At 40.8% G+C, this 17,562-nt stretch overlaps 1 protein-coding gene across 6 annotated transcripts in view; it reads left to right on the top strand.

Moving 5' to 3' along the window:
- The window catches only part of SBF2 (SET binding factor 2), a 221,315-nt gene that overhangs the window by 166,052 nt on the left and 37,701 nt on the right, over positions 1-17,562 (top strand). For all 6 annotated transcript variants that reach the window (XR_015949328.1, XM_088667287.1, XM_035119305.3 and 3 more), the window contains 5 exons: positions 7,562-7,732; positions 12,261-12,523; positions 12,615-12,787; positions 13,062-13,135; positions 14,047-14,242. Coding sequence is in view for 5 of the 6 variants with exons in the window: in XM_088667287.1 (XP_088523413.1) it covers positions 7,562-7,732; positions 12,261-12,523; positions 12,615-12,787; positions 13,062-13,135; positions 14,047-14,242 (877 nt within the window). In the remaining variant the exon portion in view is untranslated. The remainder of the gene's footprint in view (positions 1-7,561; positions 7,733-12,260; positions 12,524-12,614; positions 12,788-13,061; positions 13,136-14,046; positions 14,243-17,562) is intronic.

Here is a 17,562-nt window from a genome sequence, read left to right as displayed (position 1 = left end):
AATTTGTTTAAAATATAAATAACACGTAACTATACAAGATACAATGTTTCCCTTCCTTTTGGTGGAAGATGGCCTATTATGTTAATTTTCCAGTGTTAGTTGTTAAAGGAATGTCATAGCAAAACAGTGTATGATAACTTTATGTACAGTACATATTTTCTCCTAGCAATACTTCTGCATACTGTATAGACTGCCTTTTCCCTTTTTTCAAATTTCTAGTTTCTACCCTGTAGACTGAGATAACATTGCTTTCCCTTGTGCATGATCTTCCATGGGAACTCACCTAGGGAAGATGGTCCCTCCTGATTCTTTTTGCCCTCCGAGTTACTTTCAGTGTAATTGACCATAATATCCATCTAATATTCATCTAAATCACCCAGGATGTGGCTTGTATGCACTGTTTTATAATGACTCTAGTTCTTCCTGGAAAGCAGATCTTAGAAGGTTGTGCTGGGAAGCTGCTGCTCAACCCCATGGGCTTAGACTAAGGGACCTAGCACATTTTGTTTCCAGTGCTATATAACATATACATGAGCTCTTGTGAAATGATGTCTAGAGATTTGGGGTGCAGTGTGACATTCACATTATGCTGATGATACCATTTCCTCTCATTTCCATTTAGTTCTAGAAAGAATATGGAAGTCCTAAACCAAGGTTCACTTCAGTAATGAACTGGTTGTGGGTTAATGCTTAAAGCTGAGACAGAGATGCTTTTAGCTAATAGAATAGCTGGTCTTAGAAGTTCTTATACTACCTCTTAAGAAGAAGCCAGATAAGGGATGCGGGTGACGCTGTGCTCTAAACCACTGAGCTTTCACAGAAAAGGCTGCTTACTCATTGTACATTTTAAAGAATCCCCCCCCCCCCGAATAATGGGAACTGTAGTTTGCTAAGGGTGCTGGGAACTGTAGCTGTGGCGGGTAAATTACAGTTCTCAGGATTCTTTGGATGGTTGGGGAAGAATGTGCTTTAAATGTATGCTATATACGCAACCTCACTATGTCTGTGCTATGGAGTTTGTGCTGTTTGAAGGAAAGAGATGAGATACCATAACAAGAATTGATCAAAAATACATACCAGTGAATTCAATGGAATTTATGTAAACAAGTTTAGGATGGCAGCCTTAGGAATGGCTAACTTTAACTGCACAGATACAATAAAATCTAAGGAAAAATATAAGACGTTTCATTGAGAAATTACAATGTGCAATTAGATTATGTAACTGACTCTTTTAGATCATTGATTCACTTTGCTTGATTAACTCAGCTAAAAGTTTTATATATAATTATTCCCTTCCCTGTCGCTTCCCCCCCCCACTGGCAAAAAAAATATATTCCATGACAGTTGTTTGATTTCTCACTGGTCTATGATCTCCTCTCTAAAAAACGTTCTAATCAGTATTCAATTTAAGGTTAAAAATTTAAACACTGGACAGATATTTTGTAAATCTAGCCCTTGGGATTAGCAGAATAATTCATAGTCTGAGACATTGTTTATATTTCTACGCCCTCCTCCACCCATGCTTTCCTACCTATTCCCCAGACAAGGCGTTTGGTTTTTGATTTGTGTACATTATTCCTGAGGAAATGATTTCGGCCAATAAGCTGTATCACTATCTCAATTGAATATTTTCAAAGCCTTTTCCATAAAATGAACATACTAATAGAATAATGATTATTTTCATATGTTTTTTTCTTATGCCATTTTTTCAAGAGACATAAGCCTTATTGGGTGTTCAATCTCATGTGCCATAATCATGTGGATAGCAGAGTTGATTGTTTTTACCCTGAGCTTCTGAATACACTTAGTGTGGTGTCTGAATCAAAAAGCAACCTTAAAATGTGAATGTTCTTGTGACCACTATTTTAGCTAATAGTTATTTTGCTTATCGTAATGCTTTGCATATAGATGTAGGGCCACAGGTAGTCTTCAGTATCAATATTTTACCCATTTTAATCATGTTGAAATTGGCACACAAAGGAACATTCTTGGATACACATTATAGTGGCGCCTTTCACACCATGATTGTTATGAGCATATGTCAGAGCATTTAGGATGCTCCCTGTTGGGGTTTTATAACTTGGCACAAAAATGATCTTGGCAAAAATGACCTTTACATTATTTTTGTAAGTGTATAGAATGTGATTGTGATCTTGGAACTGGAAATTAAATATTTGCACCTTGCATTACCCTGGAGAAATCTGCACATTCATTGTTAAGACTGTACTGAGGCTGCACATTCAGAAGTGCAGTTTGAAAATACTGAGCATGATTTATCCAAGTAGAGCACTTTAAAACCCAAAGGGTATTGTGGGAGTCTTAGACATATACTTAAAATCTCCCCCTTTTGAAGCCAATGAGATTTAAAGGTTCTTTGGCAGAATCATGCCCCTAATAGATTACTTTGCAGAGAGAGAGAGCACTCTTTTATATTTGATCAGGATTTATTGTGCCCAGTCATGACACAAATGTACATATCCTAAATAAAAGAGATGTAAACTGCATTTTCTTATGTATATACCTATGCACATATACACATGCTAAATTGGGATTGCAGTGCCCTTCAAAACAAGTCACGCGAGATGGCCATGCTCCTGGTTCTACATCTCTACAAGTTTTTCTATCACGGCGTGTCACAAATGCATTTTATCATTGTAGGTTATTTCCACAAGACTTACTCCAGCAACAATCAGATAAGATCCTGTCCATTCCAACAGATGTAGGAATAACCTTGCTCCCTTGTTCCTTTTTGTATAAACTCGCTGGGTGTACATTCTATTGCAGAAGAGGGAGAGTTCACAGTGTCCTGTGATTTAAAGAAGTGTACAGGATATTGTAGGAACTCCCTACAACTGGTAAATACAGATTAATAGTTGTTCTCTATGAGGATGAGTCTGGATAAGCTCACTGACCGCTCCTTCCTCATCTAGCTAGCCACCATTTCAGGGAGTCCGTTATTAAATCATTATGTGAATATTTTTTTGTGCTTCTTCGATTGCCAGTACCAGCACCAGAATCCTGAACTGCTGCAGTAAGCATGTGGGGTGCAATTAACATCTATTCACACACTGGTGGGGCTTTGCAGAGCAGCAGAACCACCATTGCATCCGCGGCACAGCACCTCCCAGCAGCCAGAGAGTAGCAGCGGCAGGATGATTGGGCCTGATCCCTGCACCAGCTCTAGACTGATGCAGCAGTCAAACCCAAATCAGGCCTGATGCTGGCCTGAAGTTGCTGTGAGACTGTCTCAAGATCCAGCAGATTCCAGGGCAGCTCAGCCCCATCCCATCCCATCCCCTGCCTTGGAATTTTGAGTCTTTTGGCTTTCCACTGGGCTCCACTGGTGGGTAGAAGGGGGAAGTCAGCACTGACACAGTGATGTGTCGCTCTGTCAGTGGCACCCATCTGGCAAAGCCGGGTGCAGAAATGCCTTGGCTCTGTCCAAACTCCTGACAGTCTGGTGTGAGCAGGCCTGGATTGCACTGTTATTTATCATTTTGCAGTTTGCAAAATACCATCTCAATAAATATTCTTTCCAACCCCAAGAGAAGAACACACAACAGTCATCAACTGCAATACTAATAAAGTAAGTTAAACAGATAACATGAAACTGATAAAGAAGAGGAAGAAACCGCTTACCATGCTGCTCAGCAGCAGCAGCAATTGTGGCCTGGTATGGCTGTGGGCAAGTTGGTTGGGGGCAAAAACTCCCTGCACAGCTGGGCTGTGTCATCAGCCCCAGCAGGTCGCAGGGAGTGATGGGACTCTCCTGCTGTTCATATTTAAATTGGCCAATCATGGCCAAACTGCAGGGGGACTTTTGGGAGTGGACCTGGGTCGAGCCTGTATTTGCTCAGGTCTGTCCTCAGACCATTTAAACCTGTATGTGGGGGCAAGCGGGTGGTGCGTATGAATGCCATGGAATTGCTTGATTGCTTTATTTGGGGCCAGGAAGGAATTTGGCTGGTTTGGAGGTTTTACCTATCTCACAGCAATTGTCACAACTTATTGGTGGAAAAACGCACTGGGCCAGATCCTTAGTCTAATCAGATGGCGTGGAAAGGAGCCTAACCCTCCCCCTCCTCCAGATCAAAGTATCAAGGTACCCCGGTAAATGGGTCCAAGGGGAATAATTCTGACTGTGTGTCCAGACGGGGGCTAACAGACCATAGAACTCCCTTAATGGTGCCCTCTATGTGTAACCCTGATGATGTAATCAGCGAGCAGTCAGGTTGGTTGATTTTGGATACATACCCAATGCCTATGCCAAAGCCTACTGGCATCTGTAATCAATAAAGTTGTGATCATTTTCGATCCCAAAATGTTGTCGTGTAGTTATTGCCTCCTGTGCCCCATCCCAGCAATCTTTGGCTTGCTGCAACTGGACCTGCAAAAAAAACCCAAAGAACTACTAGTACTTTAAAATTCATAGCATCTCAAAACCATACCATATATTTGGAAGATTATTTTGACTATAGTTAAGAAACAGAATCCCTTTGCTACAAAAGTATTTCATCTTTGTTGTCTCCTTTGACCTCAGAAAATGTCAACTTAGACATTAAGTTAAATTCCCAAGTTTTATCTATCCATTCATTAATATTAGATGTCCCCTGAGATCTTCAATTCTTTGGATGACATTTTCTAGTGGCAGCTGCCATATAGGAAAAACATCTCAGTGTGTTCTTAAGGTCCGTATAGTTAAAGCTATGGTTTTCCCAGTAGTGATGTATGGAAGTGAGAGCTGGACCATAAAGAAGGCTGATCGCCGAAGAATTGATGCTTTTGAATTATGGTGCTGGAGGAGACTCTTGAGAGTCCCATGGACTGCTAGAAGATCAAACCTATCCATTCTTAAGGAAATCAGCCCTGAGTGCTCACTGGAAGGACAGATCGTGAAGCTGAGGCTCCAATACTTTGGCCACCTCATGAGAAGAGAAGAAGCCTTGGAAAAGACCCTGATGTTGGGAAAGATTGAGGGCACTAGGAGAAGGGGACGAAGAAGACAAGATGGTTGGACAGTGTTTTCGAAGCTACGAACATGAGTTTGACCAAACTGCGGGAGGCAGTGCAAGACAGGAGTGCCTGGCGTGCTATGGTCCATGGGGTCACGAAGAGTCGGACACGACTAAACGACTAAACAACAACAAGTGTTCTTTCTTTATTATGTCATCCTTATTATTTCCAGTGTTTTCAATTCATCTTAGAGTAATTCTTATTTTACTTAAAATGTCAGGAGGAGTTGTTGTTATTGACTGTACCTGGGAAATGAGTTCTAAAGATAAGATATCACAACAGAAAAGTCTCTATCACAGAACAGAACAGCCTCTCATGAAAGGCAGGTTTATGTGGGGGAGGGGGGCAGTCATTGAGTTATTCTGGTGCTTTCATTCATGCTTTCAAAGTTAAAACCAACACTTCCTATTGGACCCAGAAATCAGTGAAGCCATTTCAAGATCAGTGAGATGTCTTCCAAATGCCCAATTGCAGTTAGTAGCCATATTCTGAACTAACAGTACAGTAGTTTCTGAACCACCTTAAAGGATAGCCTAATGTACAACACACTGTAACAACCCATAGACAATGTTGCCAGAGTGTAAATAAGGGAGGCTGGATTCTCTCGGTCTAGGAGAGGCCATACTGTATCAGCCTAAATTGAGGGTAGGTATTTTGTGATAGTCATGCTACTTGGGCTTCTAGAGATCTAAAAGCACTATCAATCTGCAACCCCATCCAGAATAAAATGCTGTATAGAATCTTAGAATTGTAGAGCTGGAAGGAACCACAAGAGTAATATAGTCCAACCCCCTGCAATGCAGAAACCTTTTTTTTCTAAAGTTGGGCTCAAACCCACAGCCCTAAGATTAAGATCCTCATGCTCTACCAACCAAGCTAACTCCCATATCATCACCCAAGTCAGACTTGTCAACATAATCCCTGTCTGATCAGGACTGAAATTCGGTTTATTGTCTCTTTTATGCCCTTATATGAAGCCACACCAAAAAGCCAGCTGATAGGGGTACATTTAGGTTTTGTTGTAGGCTAGCACAGTGTTTCTCAACCGCTGTTCCGCGGCACACTAGTGTGCCGCGAGACACTGGCTGGTGTGCCGCGACGTGCGGCGACGAGAAGGGCATTTTGCATTGTCACGTGCCTGGCGGCCGCCAATAACCAACACTAACCCGCCGGAAAGGAAGCCGGCCGGGTCACGACGCGGGGCGAGCGCAGCTCTCAACAGCCACCACCACGGGAGGGTGGTTTTAGACAAACTTAAAGAAGCTGGCTGGATGAGCTCAACCTGAAACTTGCTGAGCAAAGGATTGTGCTGGCAGAGAAATCAGCAGCTTGTGAAGCCTTATTACAGGAGATTGCAACCAACACAGCAATTGGCAAGTGTTTCTTACAGTCATAATTATATAGTCAATATAGGGCGGCACAGAGTTAATTTTTTTAACTTTTTTAATGGTGGTGTGCCTCGTGATTTTTTTCATGGAACAAGTGTGCCTTGGCCCAAAAAAGGTTGAGAAACACTGGGCTAGCAGAGGTAAGATCAGGTGAGTACAGGACTAATGGAGAAGCATGGATATTATTTTTTACAGGCAGATCTGTTAGGCAGAGTTCAGCACTGATCTTTCAGTTGTTGAGACAGTCAGCGCCACTATTTTATTAGGCTGCCTTAACAGAGAAATGGCATGTAGTTTCCACAGAAATCTATTGCCATCTGCTGGCTGCAGTTTGGTTGCACTGAATAACAATGCTAATGAAACACCTGTAAGCTAATTCAGAAAGGCTGGATCAAAATAGAAATCAGGGAAACTTCTAGAATAATTTGGAATTTAGGATTGTTTTGGGATGGATTGTAATGTTGTATGACTTTGTATATGATTGAACAACAGATCCAAATATGCAATGCAATGCATCTGATTTCAGTAACCCTAAAAGCTAATACTCATTTTGTAAAATAAATATGGAAGGAATGCAATGTTGCAATGTAGGTGGAGTATCTGAAGTTTCAACAAGTACATTAAATGGGGCGGGGGGGCAGAGCCATCTCTGCATTATTTACAGGACCTTTGAAAAGACATTTGCTCTGATAAAAAATAAACACTGTGTACTGTATTGAAAATACTAATTTATGTACCTTGTAGACCTGCTTCAGACTCTTTGAAAAGCTACTCTCTACACACAAATTACAGTGCAAATTTCGGAGTTCAGTCTTAGGTAAAAATAGAGCAAATGTAGCAACCAAGCTTACATATTCCACTATCTCATTGTTCTCACTTTTGGATCTTGCACCTCTATGTCTCTTGGTGCAACATTCAGACTCAAGAATGAGCCTTCTGTAAGATTTTGTCTTCAGATAAACAGAATTATTAGTGAGTTGCCCACTAGTTTACTCAACACGAATGTATAGGAGAGAATATATTCATGATTATTATATGTATACATACATCATTAGGATTAGTTGTCTATCTTATTAATGATTTTTATTGCCACAGCAGTTGAATACATTGTTGTTCCTACTCTTGAAAATCAATCTGATGACTCATCATTGTGCTTTCAGAAACTAGCTCCTGGAGTCAGTCAGTTTGTTTACACCTGTGTTCAAGATCATCCAATATGGGCTAACCAGCAGTTCTGGGAAACAAACTTTTACAGTGATGTGGAAAATCAAATTCGTTCACTCTATCTTTCAGCTAAGGAAGACAATCATCCACAACACTTAAAGCAGAAAGTAAGTAAAACAATAATATAGAAATTTTAATGAGTAAAGAAATAAGCTAAACTAAATCTGTGTTGAAGTCAGTTGGCATTTAGTTAAGGAAAATGTGTGATATTGTACAGTTTGTTGGGCCTTCTTCAGTTAATATGCCAGGGAAGGGGTGTGTTCCTAAATACTGGAATTACTTCCTAAATCTTTTGGTACTAGTTGTAATGAACTTGTTAATAATGTGGACAAGATTTAAGATGTTTTATATATAAAGCAACACAAATATCCATGATAATTCATTAAAACTCACAACTTTAAGAAATGTTTGCTTTCCTTTAGAATAGTTGAGTATATTATCTTAATATGCTCACAGTCCTAACATGCATTACTACATGTTTTTCTAGCTCTGGCAGCACTCTGTTTCTTCTGCTTCAAATCAGACAGCATTCCCAGACAAAACTTTAGCCTTCTCTTAAGAATGCCCCCCCCCATCAGAAATGGATAGTAGATGTTGTGAATATTGGTGCCAAAGGAAACCTAAAATGCAGATTTTCCACCCTGGTGCATAAACACAATTTCCAAAATAATTCTTTCCCTCAATAGCAGTAATGAATAACTGTGTATGAGTTTAGCTGCACAAGTCTTGGCGCTTACTTTGTATTGGAACCCAAAGGCTAATTCAGCTGTCATGTCTTATCTAATTCCACATTAACTTTTGTTCGGGACCATTATATCATGCAATATAATACTGTAGATTTTGTACCAGGAGCATCTAAAAGTTCCTTCAGAGGCACACGGCACTCATGAAAAATAAAAATTCTGGTCCTGAGCACAAGCCAAAGATTTTCCCCTACCAGAGGTCTTTCCAGAGGTCTTTGTGTGAACATGTATGATATCCGATACATACTTATAGAATTGTAGAGTTGGAAGGGACCCCAAGGGTCATCTAGTCCAACCCTCTGCAACGCAGGAATCCTGCCCACAGACATCCCTGGGTGGGCTTAAGCCAGTGTTTTTCAACCACTGTTCCGCGGCACACTAGTGTGCCGCGAGATGTTGCCTGGTGTGCCGTGGGAGAATTACTTTATATATAGTCAATATAGGCACAGAGTTAATTTTTTTAACATTTTCTAATGGTGGTGTGCCTCGTGATTTTTTTCATGAAACAAGTGTGCCTTTGCCCAAAAAAGGTTGATCTTCTTGTTAACATCCAGACACACTGACCCATTGCACCACACTACATTGACTACTTGTCAGACTTACCAAGAAGCTTCACAACTGAACACATCCAAGATGTGTACTGGATTGCTCAAGTTACAAAAAAAAGCACACTCCTTCCACCCACTTTGTTACATGCTTCTTAAGAGCACATATGTAGAAAACTAATATGAAAATCAGCCCTTTGCTTGTGGCTTTTACACTTACTTCAGCCACAGATAAAGTAAGTTTTCCTTCTCCCTTTCATTGACTTACTTTGAAGTCTTATTTCCAGTGCAGAGCTGAAAAGGTATGTCAGTGCTGCAGCCTAAACTGGCTCCCATTTTGTGTTGCTTTGTACAATGTGCCATCATTATATGTTATGTGGCTCTCTTTCTCTCCTTTCATTTTCTAACTTTTTTTTCCTTCCTTTTGGGGGCTCATATTTGAAATTGGGCAGATCAAAAATATGAAGCTGCATGACTCACTCTGGAAATAAACTTTCTGCTTGTGTGCCTCCAGGGTTGTCTTTAAACAAAGATATACAGATTAGGCAAGATAGCTGGTGTCACTAATATTATTGCACCTGTACTGCAGGTATTACAGGGATTATGCAGGATGTGTGTGTGGTTATAATGACTTAAGCTGGGGTGGATATTGAGCTACATTTGAACCAGTGTGCCGTAATGGTTAGAGTGTTGGACTATGACCTGTGAGACAAGGGTTTGAATCCCTACTCAGCCATGAAGCTTACTGGGTGATCTTGGGCCAGTCACTATCTCTTAGCCTAGCCTACCTCCCAGGGTTGTTGTGAGAATGAAACAGGGATGAGAACCATGTACACAACCTTGAGCTCCTTGGAAGAAAAAGGTAGTACATAAATGAAATAAGTAAGTAAGTAAAGTATAGGCATGTCCTAATTGTCCTGTTATAAAAGGAACAGGTGGCAAAACCAGTAAAATGCCAGGAACTTGGCAATTCGAGACAAAGTAATAGAAGAAGGCACTCTGCCATCTTATTGTGTCAATAATATTCCTCTAAATTAGATGGACTATCAGACATGAAGGAAAAGCCATGAACGGGAAAGTTGCTACCAGTATATAGGGGAGCAATAGAGAACAGTGGTAGCAAAACTGGGAAATAGAACAGGGGTCACCAAACTTTTTCAGCAGGTGGCCGGTCCACTGTCGCTCAGACCTTGTGGGGGGGCGGACTATATTTGGGGGGGGGGGGTATGAACGAATTCCTATGCCCCACAAATAACCCAGAGATGCATTTTAAATAAAAGGACACATTCCACTCATGTAAGAACACCAGGCAGGCCCCACAAATAACCCAGAGATGCATCTATATATAAAAAAAATGTTCACGATGCATGCGCGGAGGTAACACCCTTGCTCCGTAACCGCTGTACCAAATTGCATCAATTTAGGGCACAGCGATCCATGCCCATCTGGGAGGGATCTGGTATAATTTTCCCCCAAAAAACCACACCTTTCATACCTAAAATAATGATTAAACACAAAAAGTGGCGCCCCTATTAGACGTCACCAGCAAAAGTGTGACACCCCTATTAGACGTCACCAGCAAAAGATCTGAAGACTCCAACAACATCCAATAGAAAGGCAGATCACACGCTGACAGTTCCTTTTCCAAGGGTGGGGGCCAATGAATGAAGATACAGGGCGGAGGCCTCGGCTCGCATTAACATACTAGGCCAAGCCAAGGCCTACAGATTAGGCCTCAGCTCTACTTTACAGCCTACAGACTAGGCCTCGGCACCACTTTACAAACAAGGCCGAGTGGAGCCCTGGGTGGGAGGGGGGAGGAGCCCGAATAGGTCATGGGTTGAGCCAGGGTGGGGGGAGTCACAGGGATGACCCGGGGGAGGGGGGGACTCATGGGTCGCGACAGGATGGCAGGAATCACAGGGATGAGACACAAAGGGGGGGGAGAAAACACACATAGTGCAGGGGGGACGTACACATCCTCCCCCTTTCCTGGGAAACTAGGACCCGGGCCAGCTAGTTTTAAATAAAAGGACACATTCTACTCATGTAAAAACATGCTGATTCCCGGACCATCTGCGGGCCGGATTTAGAAGGCGATTGGGCTGCATCCGGCCCCCGGGCCTTAGTTTGGGGGACCCCTGAAATAGAAGCAGTTGTAACACATATGCACACTTGAAGCTTTTCCTCATATTCTTCAGAAGTCTAAAAGGCTGATCATACAATTGTAGGTTCCTGCTGCTTTTTCCTAATAAAATGAGGTTATGTGAAAACAGTTGCCAGTCACCTTTGCCCTAATTTCTTTAGGCTACAATATGTTGTGTCTACGTGCCATCCACTTCGTTTACAGAGAACGACTGTTATTTTTGAAATCTGGCATGTGAAAACATGAAACTTTTTCAGTGCTATAAACTATAGCTACACGTGGCTCAGTGACTCAAGCACTACAGAAGATTGGACAGTATCATCTGTGCCAGGCAGTTAGTTGAATGCCAGGCAGTTAGTTCTTGAGCCAATTCATATTCACTGTGAGAACGAGCCAAGAGTTTGCAAGCAGAATGAAATCCTAATGTATATATTAGCTTGTAAAACTGCAATGAGGAACAAACAAAAACAAGTAAACCCACCAACAAGCAGATTAAACTGATGCTGTGTTGAAAGGGCTATAAGTGAATTAGACTTGCCTTCAATATGGCTCCATGTTGTGCATTCCTATTTCTATGGATTCTGTGGGTATGTCAGAAATGGTTCTTTAAATTTTAAGACCAGCCATGGCCCCTGTGCTTGCACAAGGATCTAATTTCAGATGTAATGGAAAGTATAAGATGGGCACAGCATTTGGAAACTGAATGTTTTTTGCAGGCAGATCCAGGTTTTGCCCCACCCCTGAGCAATGTAGATGCAAAAAGCAAAGTGCATCTTAAGACATCAACCAGTAGAGAAGCCTTTCTATAATGTTCTGCTGTCTCTTAGTATCCAGTAGCACAACTTGAGGGCAGGACGTGGATGGAGGCATAATTCCCCATGAGCAAGAAAACTACAACTTCAGTACCAAATCAGCTGACCTCCCTGCATTGTGGTTCATGAATTGTTATTCTTTGCAGTGTTTTGTCTTCATAGCTGCCAAGTTTTCCCTTTTCTCGCGAGGAAGCCTATTCAGCATAAGGGAAAATCCCTTTAAAAAAGGGATAACTTGGCAGCTATGTTTGTCTTCTGTTTGGTTCTTCAGCAAAGGTTCTCTTCCCCTCATTATAGTTGATAGGCAGCCTTTGTCCCCATTCCAAAAGAACAGAAATAATTTAAAGCTACAGTATAATATACTACTGTCTAACCATTTTCTCCCCTAGGAGAAGAATTCTGATGCCCAGGCCCAAGAAAAGACTGCCATGGACTTGGCTGCTGAGCAGATGCGTCTGTGGCCAACACTTAGTAAAGAGACTCAACAGCAACTAGTACAAAGTGAAGAAAGTATGGTTTTCAGTCAGGCAATTCATTTTGCTAACCTCATGGTATACCTGCTGGTGCCACTGGACACCAGTAAAAACAAACTCCTAAGAACTTCAGCAATGGGAGACTGGGAGAGTGGAAGCAATAGCATTGTCACAAATAGGTGTGTAATCGGGACAACCACATTATTTTCAAATAGAGTGGTTTTTATTTTGCTCCAATGTAGATTTAACTGATTGGAATTACTTTTGTAGCATTGCAGGCAGTGTTGCTGAGAGTTATGATACTGAAAGTGGTTTTGAGGATTCTGAGAACAATGACATTGCCAATGCTGTCATACGCTTCATTACTAGGTTCATAGACAAGGTTTGTACAGAAAGTGGAGTTACACAGGATCACATCAGGAGTCTTCATTGTATGATACCAGGTATGAAGAGCTTTGCTGAAGTCTTGAAATATTTTGAGAGGGAGATATTTTGCACTGTCTGAGAGAAGATATTTTTGAAAAGAGCTTCTTTGTGTGTGTTATTTTCAGTTGACAATAAGGGTTTGCACTTCTAATTTTAGTCTGTCAGTGTCCACATAATCATGTGAGAGCCCTATTTTGGGCTTTCTGAAAGCAGTTTTTAGAAGGGTAGAATTATTTTAGTTTGTTTTCTTCTTGCTATGTTTTGCTCATTTGCGGTGGTGTTTGCTCCCAGGAATTGTAGCAATGCACATTGAGACTCTGGAGGCTGTTCATCGAGAAAGTAGAAGGTTGCCACCAATTCAGAAGGCAAGTATTTTGGACTGTGTTTACCCTCTTTACATTTTAGGTATATGGCAAGTTTGGTCATGGGGGGGCGCGTTAAATTGAGGAGATATTTGGAACATTTAAAAGGATGCTGAAAAATATGAAAAATTCAACAAATAAGCAGCTTGGCTATAGTTTTGTGAAATATGAACTAGAGAAAAAGGATCAGCCAAACCTCTGAATCAAAATAAGCTGCTGTTGCATGTCCATTGTTGATTTAAGATCTATTCTTTATCGACCCACTCCCTTTCCCAAAGTCAAACAGCATCTAAGCAAATAATGCTTTCCCTTTTGGACTGAAGAGGCAGAAATTCTAACCCAGACCCTTGGAACCTGTGCCCCTCCTGCGTTGTTGAACTGCAACTCCCATCACTCCCCGACCATTGGCTATGCTAAGTAGGCAATGTTGGGAGTTGGGAATCCAACAACATCTGGAGAACCAGAGATTCCCCACCCCTGCTCCAACCTATCTTTGTCATTTTTCTAAAAAGACGGAACTTATTTTACTCAGTTCTTACTCTTATCCTAGCTGAGATCCAGTCTGCCTGGTAAGCACAGTGGCAGAGGGATGTTTCTGACCATGAATGGTGATAAGAGATCTGAAAGAGTGCAGGAAAGCCCTAGGGAGACCAGATAAGTGACTATCTACCCAGCTGGCACACCTTATCCCTTCTATAAATGCTAACAATGTGATTGTTAGTATAGTATAGTGGTTAGTGTGTTGGACTAGGGCTCTTTGTTAAGTTTCTTTTCTACAAAATACACCCATTTTTACAATAACCTGTCTTTTACAAACTAGCTGTAATTCCAGCTCAATCCTTTTTAGTTTGACACCTGTAGTGTACTATGTGTTACACAATTTGTATATATATAAATCTTGTCTTTGGGCTCAGCCCAAGATTCTACGACCAGCTTTGCTACCAGGGGAAGAGTTTGTGTGTGAAGGTCTCCGTGTGCTTCTGGATCCTGATGGCCGAGAGGAGGCAACTGGAGGATTGCTTGGAGGCCCTCACATTCTCCCTGCAGAAGGAGCTTTGTTCCTTACTACGTACAGAGTTATTTTTAAAGGCACACCTCATGATCAACTAGGTATGGTCTTCTTTATGAATGTCAAAATAACTTTTTACTTCAGAACACATTTGAAGCTAACCCGCAGTCCATTTAAGTCACTTAAAACAAATGTGCCAGAATAGGATCAGTAGCTATAATTCAACCTTTTGGTCAGTGTAAATTTCTGTAATCTGCATATCTAATAAAATAACAAATTATTATCATTGTTCTCGTAAGCCTTATTCATGTGTTCAAAAGAACATGTAAGGGCTTAAACTGGGGTGAACATACGTGTCAGGTGCACTCACTGCAGCCCAACTTATCACATGGTCTAGATCTGAAGGGGGACATTTAGGCACATTCAGCAGGACACATTTACAAGCCTTCCTGTGATTGTATTATCTGCCGTATGCACTTAAAAGCCCCCTTCAAACCCTCCTGCTGAACTTGGAAAGACTTAGGGTGGAGTGGGGACACTCGGCACATGGAGGGAACTTGGAGGCAGCATGCACAAGCCTGCTTCTCAGTTTAAGTCCTCCTTTCTTTTGAATGCATGGATAGGACTGTGATATGATAGGCTTCATAAAAAGTTTTATTGAACTGTCTGGAGCATAGATATAAAGACAGGCCTAGGCAAACTTGGCCCTCCAGATGTTTAAGGACTACATCATCCCTAGCTAACACGACCAGTAGTCAGGGATGATGGGAATTATAATCTCAAAACATCTGGAGGGCCAAGTTTGCCTCTGCATGCATAAAGACATACCGGTATATGTGGAGCATAGGCATGGATGGATGGATAGATGTGCTTATATCTGACATCCCCAAACTGCGGCCCTCCAGATGTTTGGGCCTACAACTCCCATGATCCCTAGCTAACAGGACCAGTGGTCAGGGATGATGGGAATTGTAGTCCAAAACATCTGGAGGGCCAAAGTTTGGGGGTGCCTGGCTTTTTATGAACAAACAAAAAATGTGATCCAGGAGATCAGTCAGAAGCTATTTCCATGTCCTCAGCTGTTAATTATGCATTTCTGGACTTGGAAGTGATGTACTGTAGTCATATCCTTCATTCTCATGCTCATACTGTGGCCTAGATTGCATGTCACAGTAGAGCATGTACAGCATGCATAATCTATGTTATCTGGGCTAATCCAGACCTCCTAGACCTCTCCTCCTCCCTTGCACCTAGAAATGGAATTAGGCAGCATTTCTCAGGTTTTCATAGCATGTGAACCAGAGATTATTGTTTATAGCAAACACGTCAATTTCAAAACATGCCAACTTCAAACTTTGGGCTATGAATCAGACTTTTTAGTCCTTTGTTCACAAGCAGTGACAATCTGAGATTAAGTGCAAGTAAATGCTGTTGAGGTCGGCCTGCCAGGAGCCAAAGGCTTGCTTGGGCTCATTCCAGCTGATGCACATTATCCTAAACTATGGTATAGTGTGACATGTGAAGGTCCTGGTTATAGGTTAGAGCTATCTTCATTATACTCAGAATAGACCCATTGAAATTAATGGACCTAAATTAATCATGTTCATTATTTTAATGGATCTACTCTGAGTAGGACAAACATGTTAAAAAGACAAGAGCAACTACTCAGGGATTACCTGGATCACTCACATCAATAAAAGTAGATGGATGGATAGATAGATAGATAGATAGATAGATAGATAGATAGATAGATGGTTGGATGGTGGCAGATATGCACAAATTTTATGGAAACTTCATCTTGTGCAGGCAGAAATATTGAGTACATGGCCTTTATTATCATTGGCTACTAGCACAGTAGCTATGTTCTGCTCTGCTGTTAGAGGCAGTAAGTCTCTAAATTCCAGTTCCTGGGAATTAAAAGTGGGGAGAGTGCTGTTATACTCATGCCCATAGGCATCTAGTTGGCCACTGTGAGATCAGTTAGCTGGACTAGATGTGGCCATTGGCCTCATCTAGCAGGCCCTGCTTGTGTTCTTATATACAGGATCTAGAAGTTGGTGTTACATGTTTAAACTGAGAAAGTTGTCAATCAGTGTTTTTTGCTTGCATTTGTAGCAGTTCTAAGTTAAGTTCTGAATTACAGTTCATTTATCATATGCCTGGCTAGTTCTGTGGTTTTTATGTGGCAGTGTTTATCTAGTTTGACATGAGTGTAAGTTAAATTAGTGAAATTAGTGAACTGATTTATGCAACAACTCTTTCAGTAATTTGAATCTATATAATCCTTCACTTTATTAAAAGAGCAGAAATTAATAAAAGTACAGTATTTTAAAATGTCATGAGAACAAATGCTATCTTGGGCTGATGAAAAAATAGCATTTATTTAACAATTATCTTATTTGTTTGGTGAAAATTGTAACTGTAGCTTTTTGAGGATAAGAATTCTACTTTGAAATCTCTGTGGGTTACATAAAAATAAATCAGTGTGTTCCAATTAATTCTACAGGCTGCAGAAAATAGATATGTAGTAGGAGCAATGCATCAAATATTTTGTCATTTGATGCATCACTTCTTTAGTGCACGCGTATTTATTGGGATAATGCATACATTCAAAATAACAGACTTAGTTTTCATTACCATAGTGGTGGCTTGAACCTAAGACTTATGACACTAGCCAACAAATGCCAGGTTGAGGGTCAGCAACTTTTGTATCAGCAGCAGGTGACAAATCTGATATTATACTGACTTTGCATAATTGATATGACAGTGATACACTAGATATGCCATTTATAATGTTTGGAATTCATGTATAAAAGTGTTGTCAGATGTTAACACTTTAATATAAATGGCTCTTTCCACACAACCAAAAGTGCCCCACGAAACAAATTTTCCCTTTTGTTGTAAAACTGTAAACTTTAGAGCTATGCTTGCCATCCCATCATGTACAACTTTTCTAAATTCATCTTTCTCATGAAGATAGCCAAGTTGCTGAAATTGCAATTGAGCGATCTCAATTAAGCAATCCTAAACACATTTCTTGAGTGTAAGCTTCACTAAACACAGTAGGACTTATTTACTTACGTGCTGAATATCTGTCATAATACATTTTAATGTGTTGTCGTTTAGTCGTGACCCCATGGACCTACATTTTAATGTGACCTACATTTTAATGTAGTCTGGTGTAACTGAAGGAATAGATGTTACAAGGCATCATGTTGGTTTGTTTGTTTTTTAATGTTAATGTCAATGAAATAAATCAATTGATTCAGTTTGGTCAGATGACTAAGGAAGTACATGTTCCTTTTTTTGGAACTGATAGGCTCTTTAGCATGTCCTTCATGAAATGAGCTCAATATTTTGATAGACGTTCCAGCTTTGATTATGGCTTTGAGTTTGATGCATCTTTCTTGCATCTGTGTAA

This window comes from Zootoca vivipara, chromosome 1 (genome assembly GCF_965207765.1).
Source record: "Zootoca vivipara chromosome 1, rZooViv2.hap1.1, whole genome shotgun sequence".
Classification (NCBI taxonomy): Eukaryota; Metazoa; Chordata; class Lepidosauria; order Squamata; family Lacertidae; genus Zootoca; species Zootoca vivipara.
Note: the sequence above shows the minus strand (reverse complement) of the source record. Positions and strands in the feature narration are given on the sequence as shown.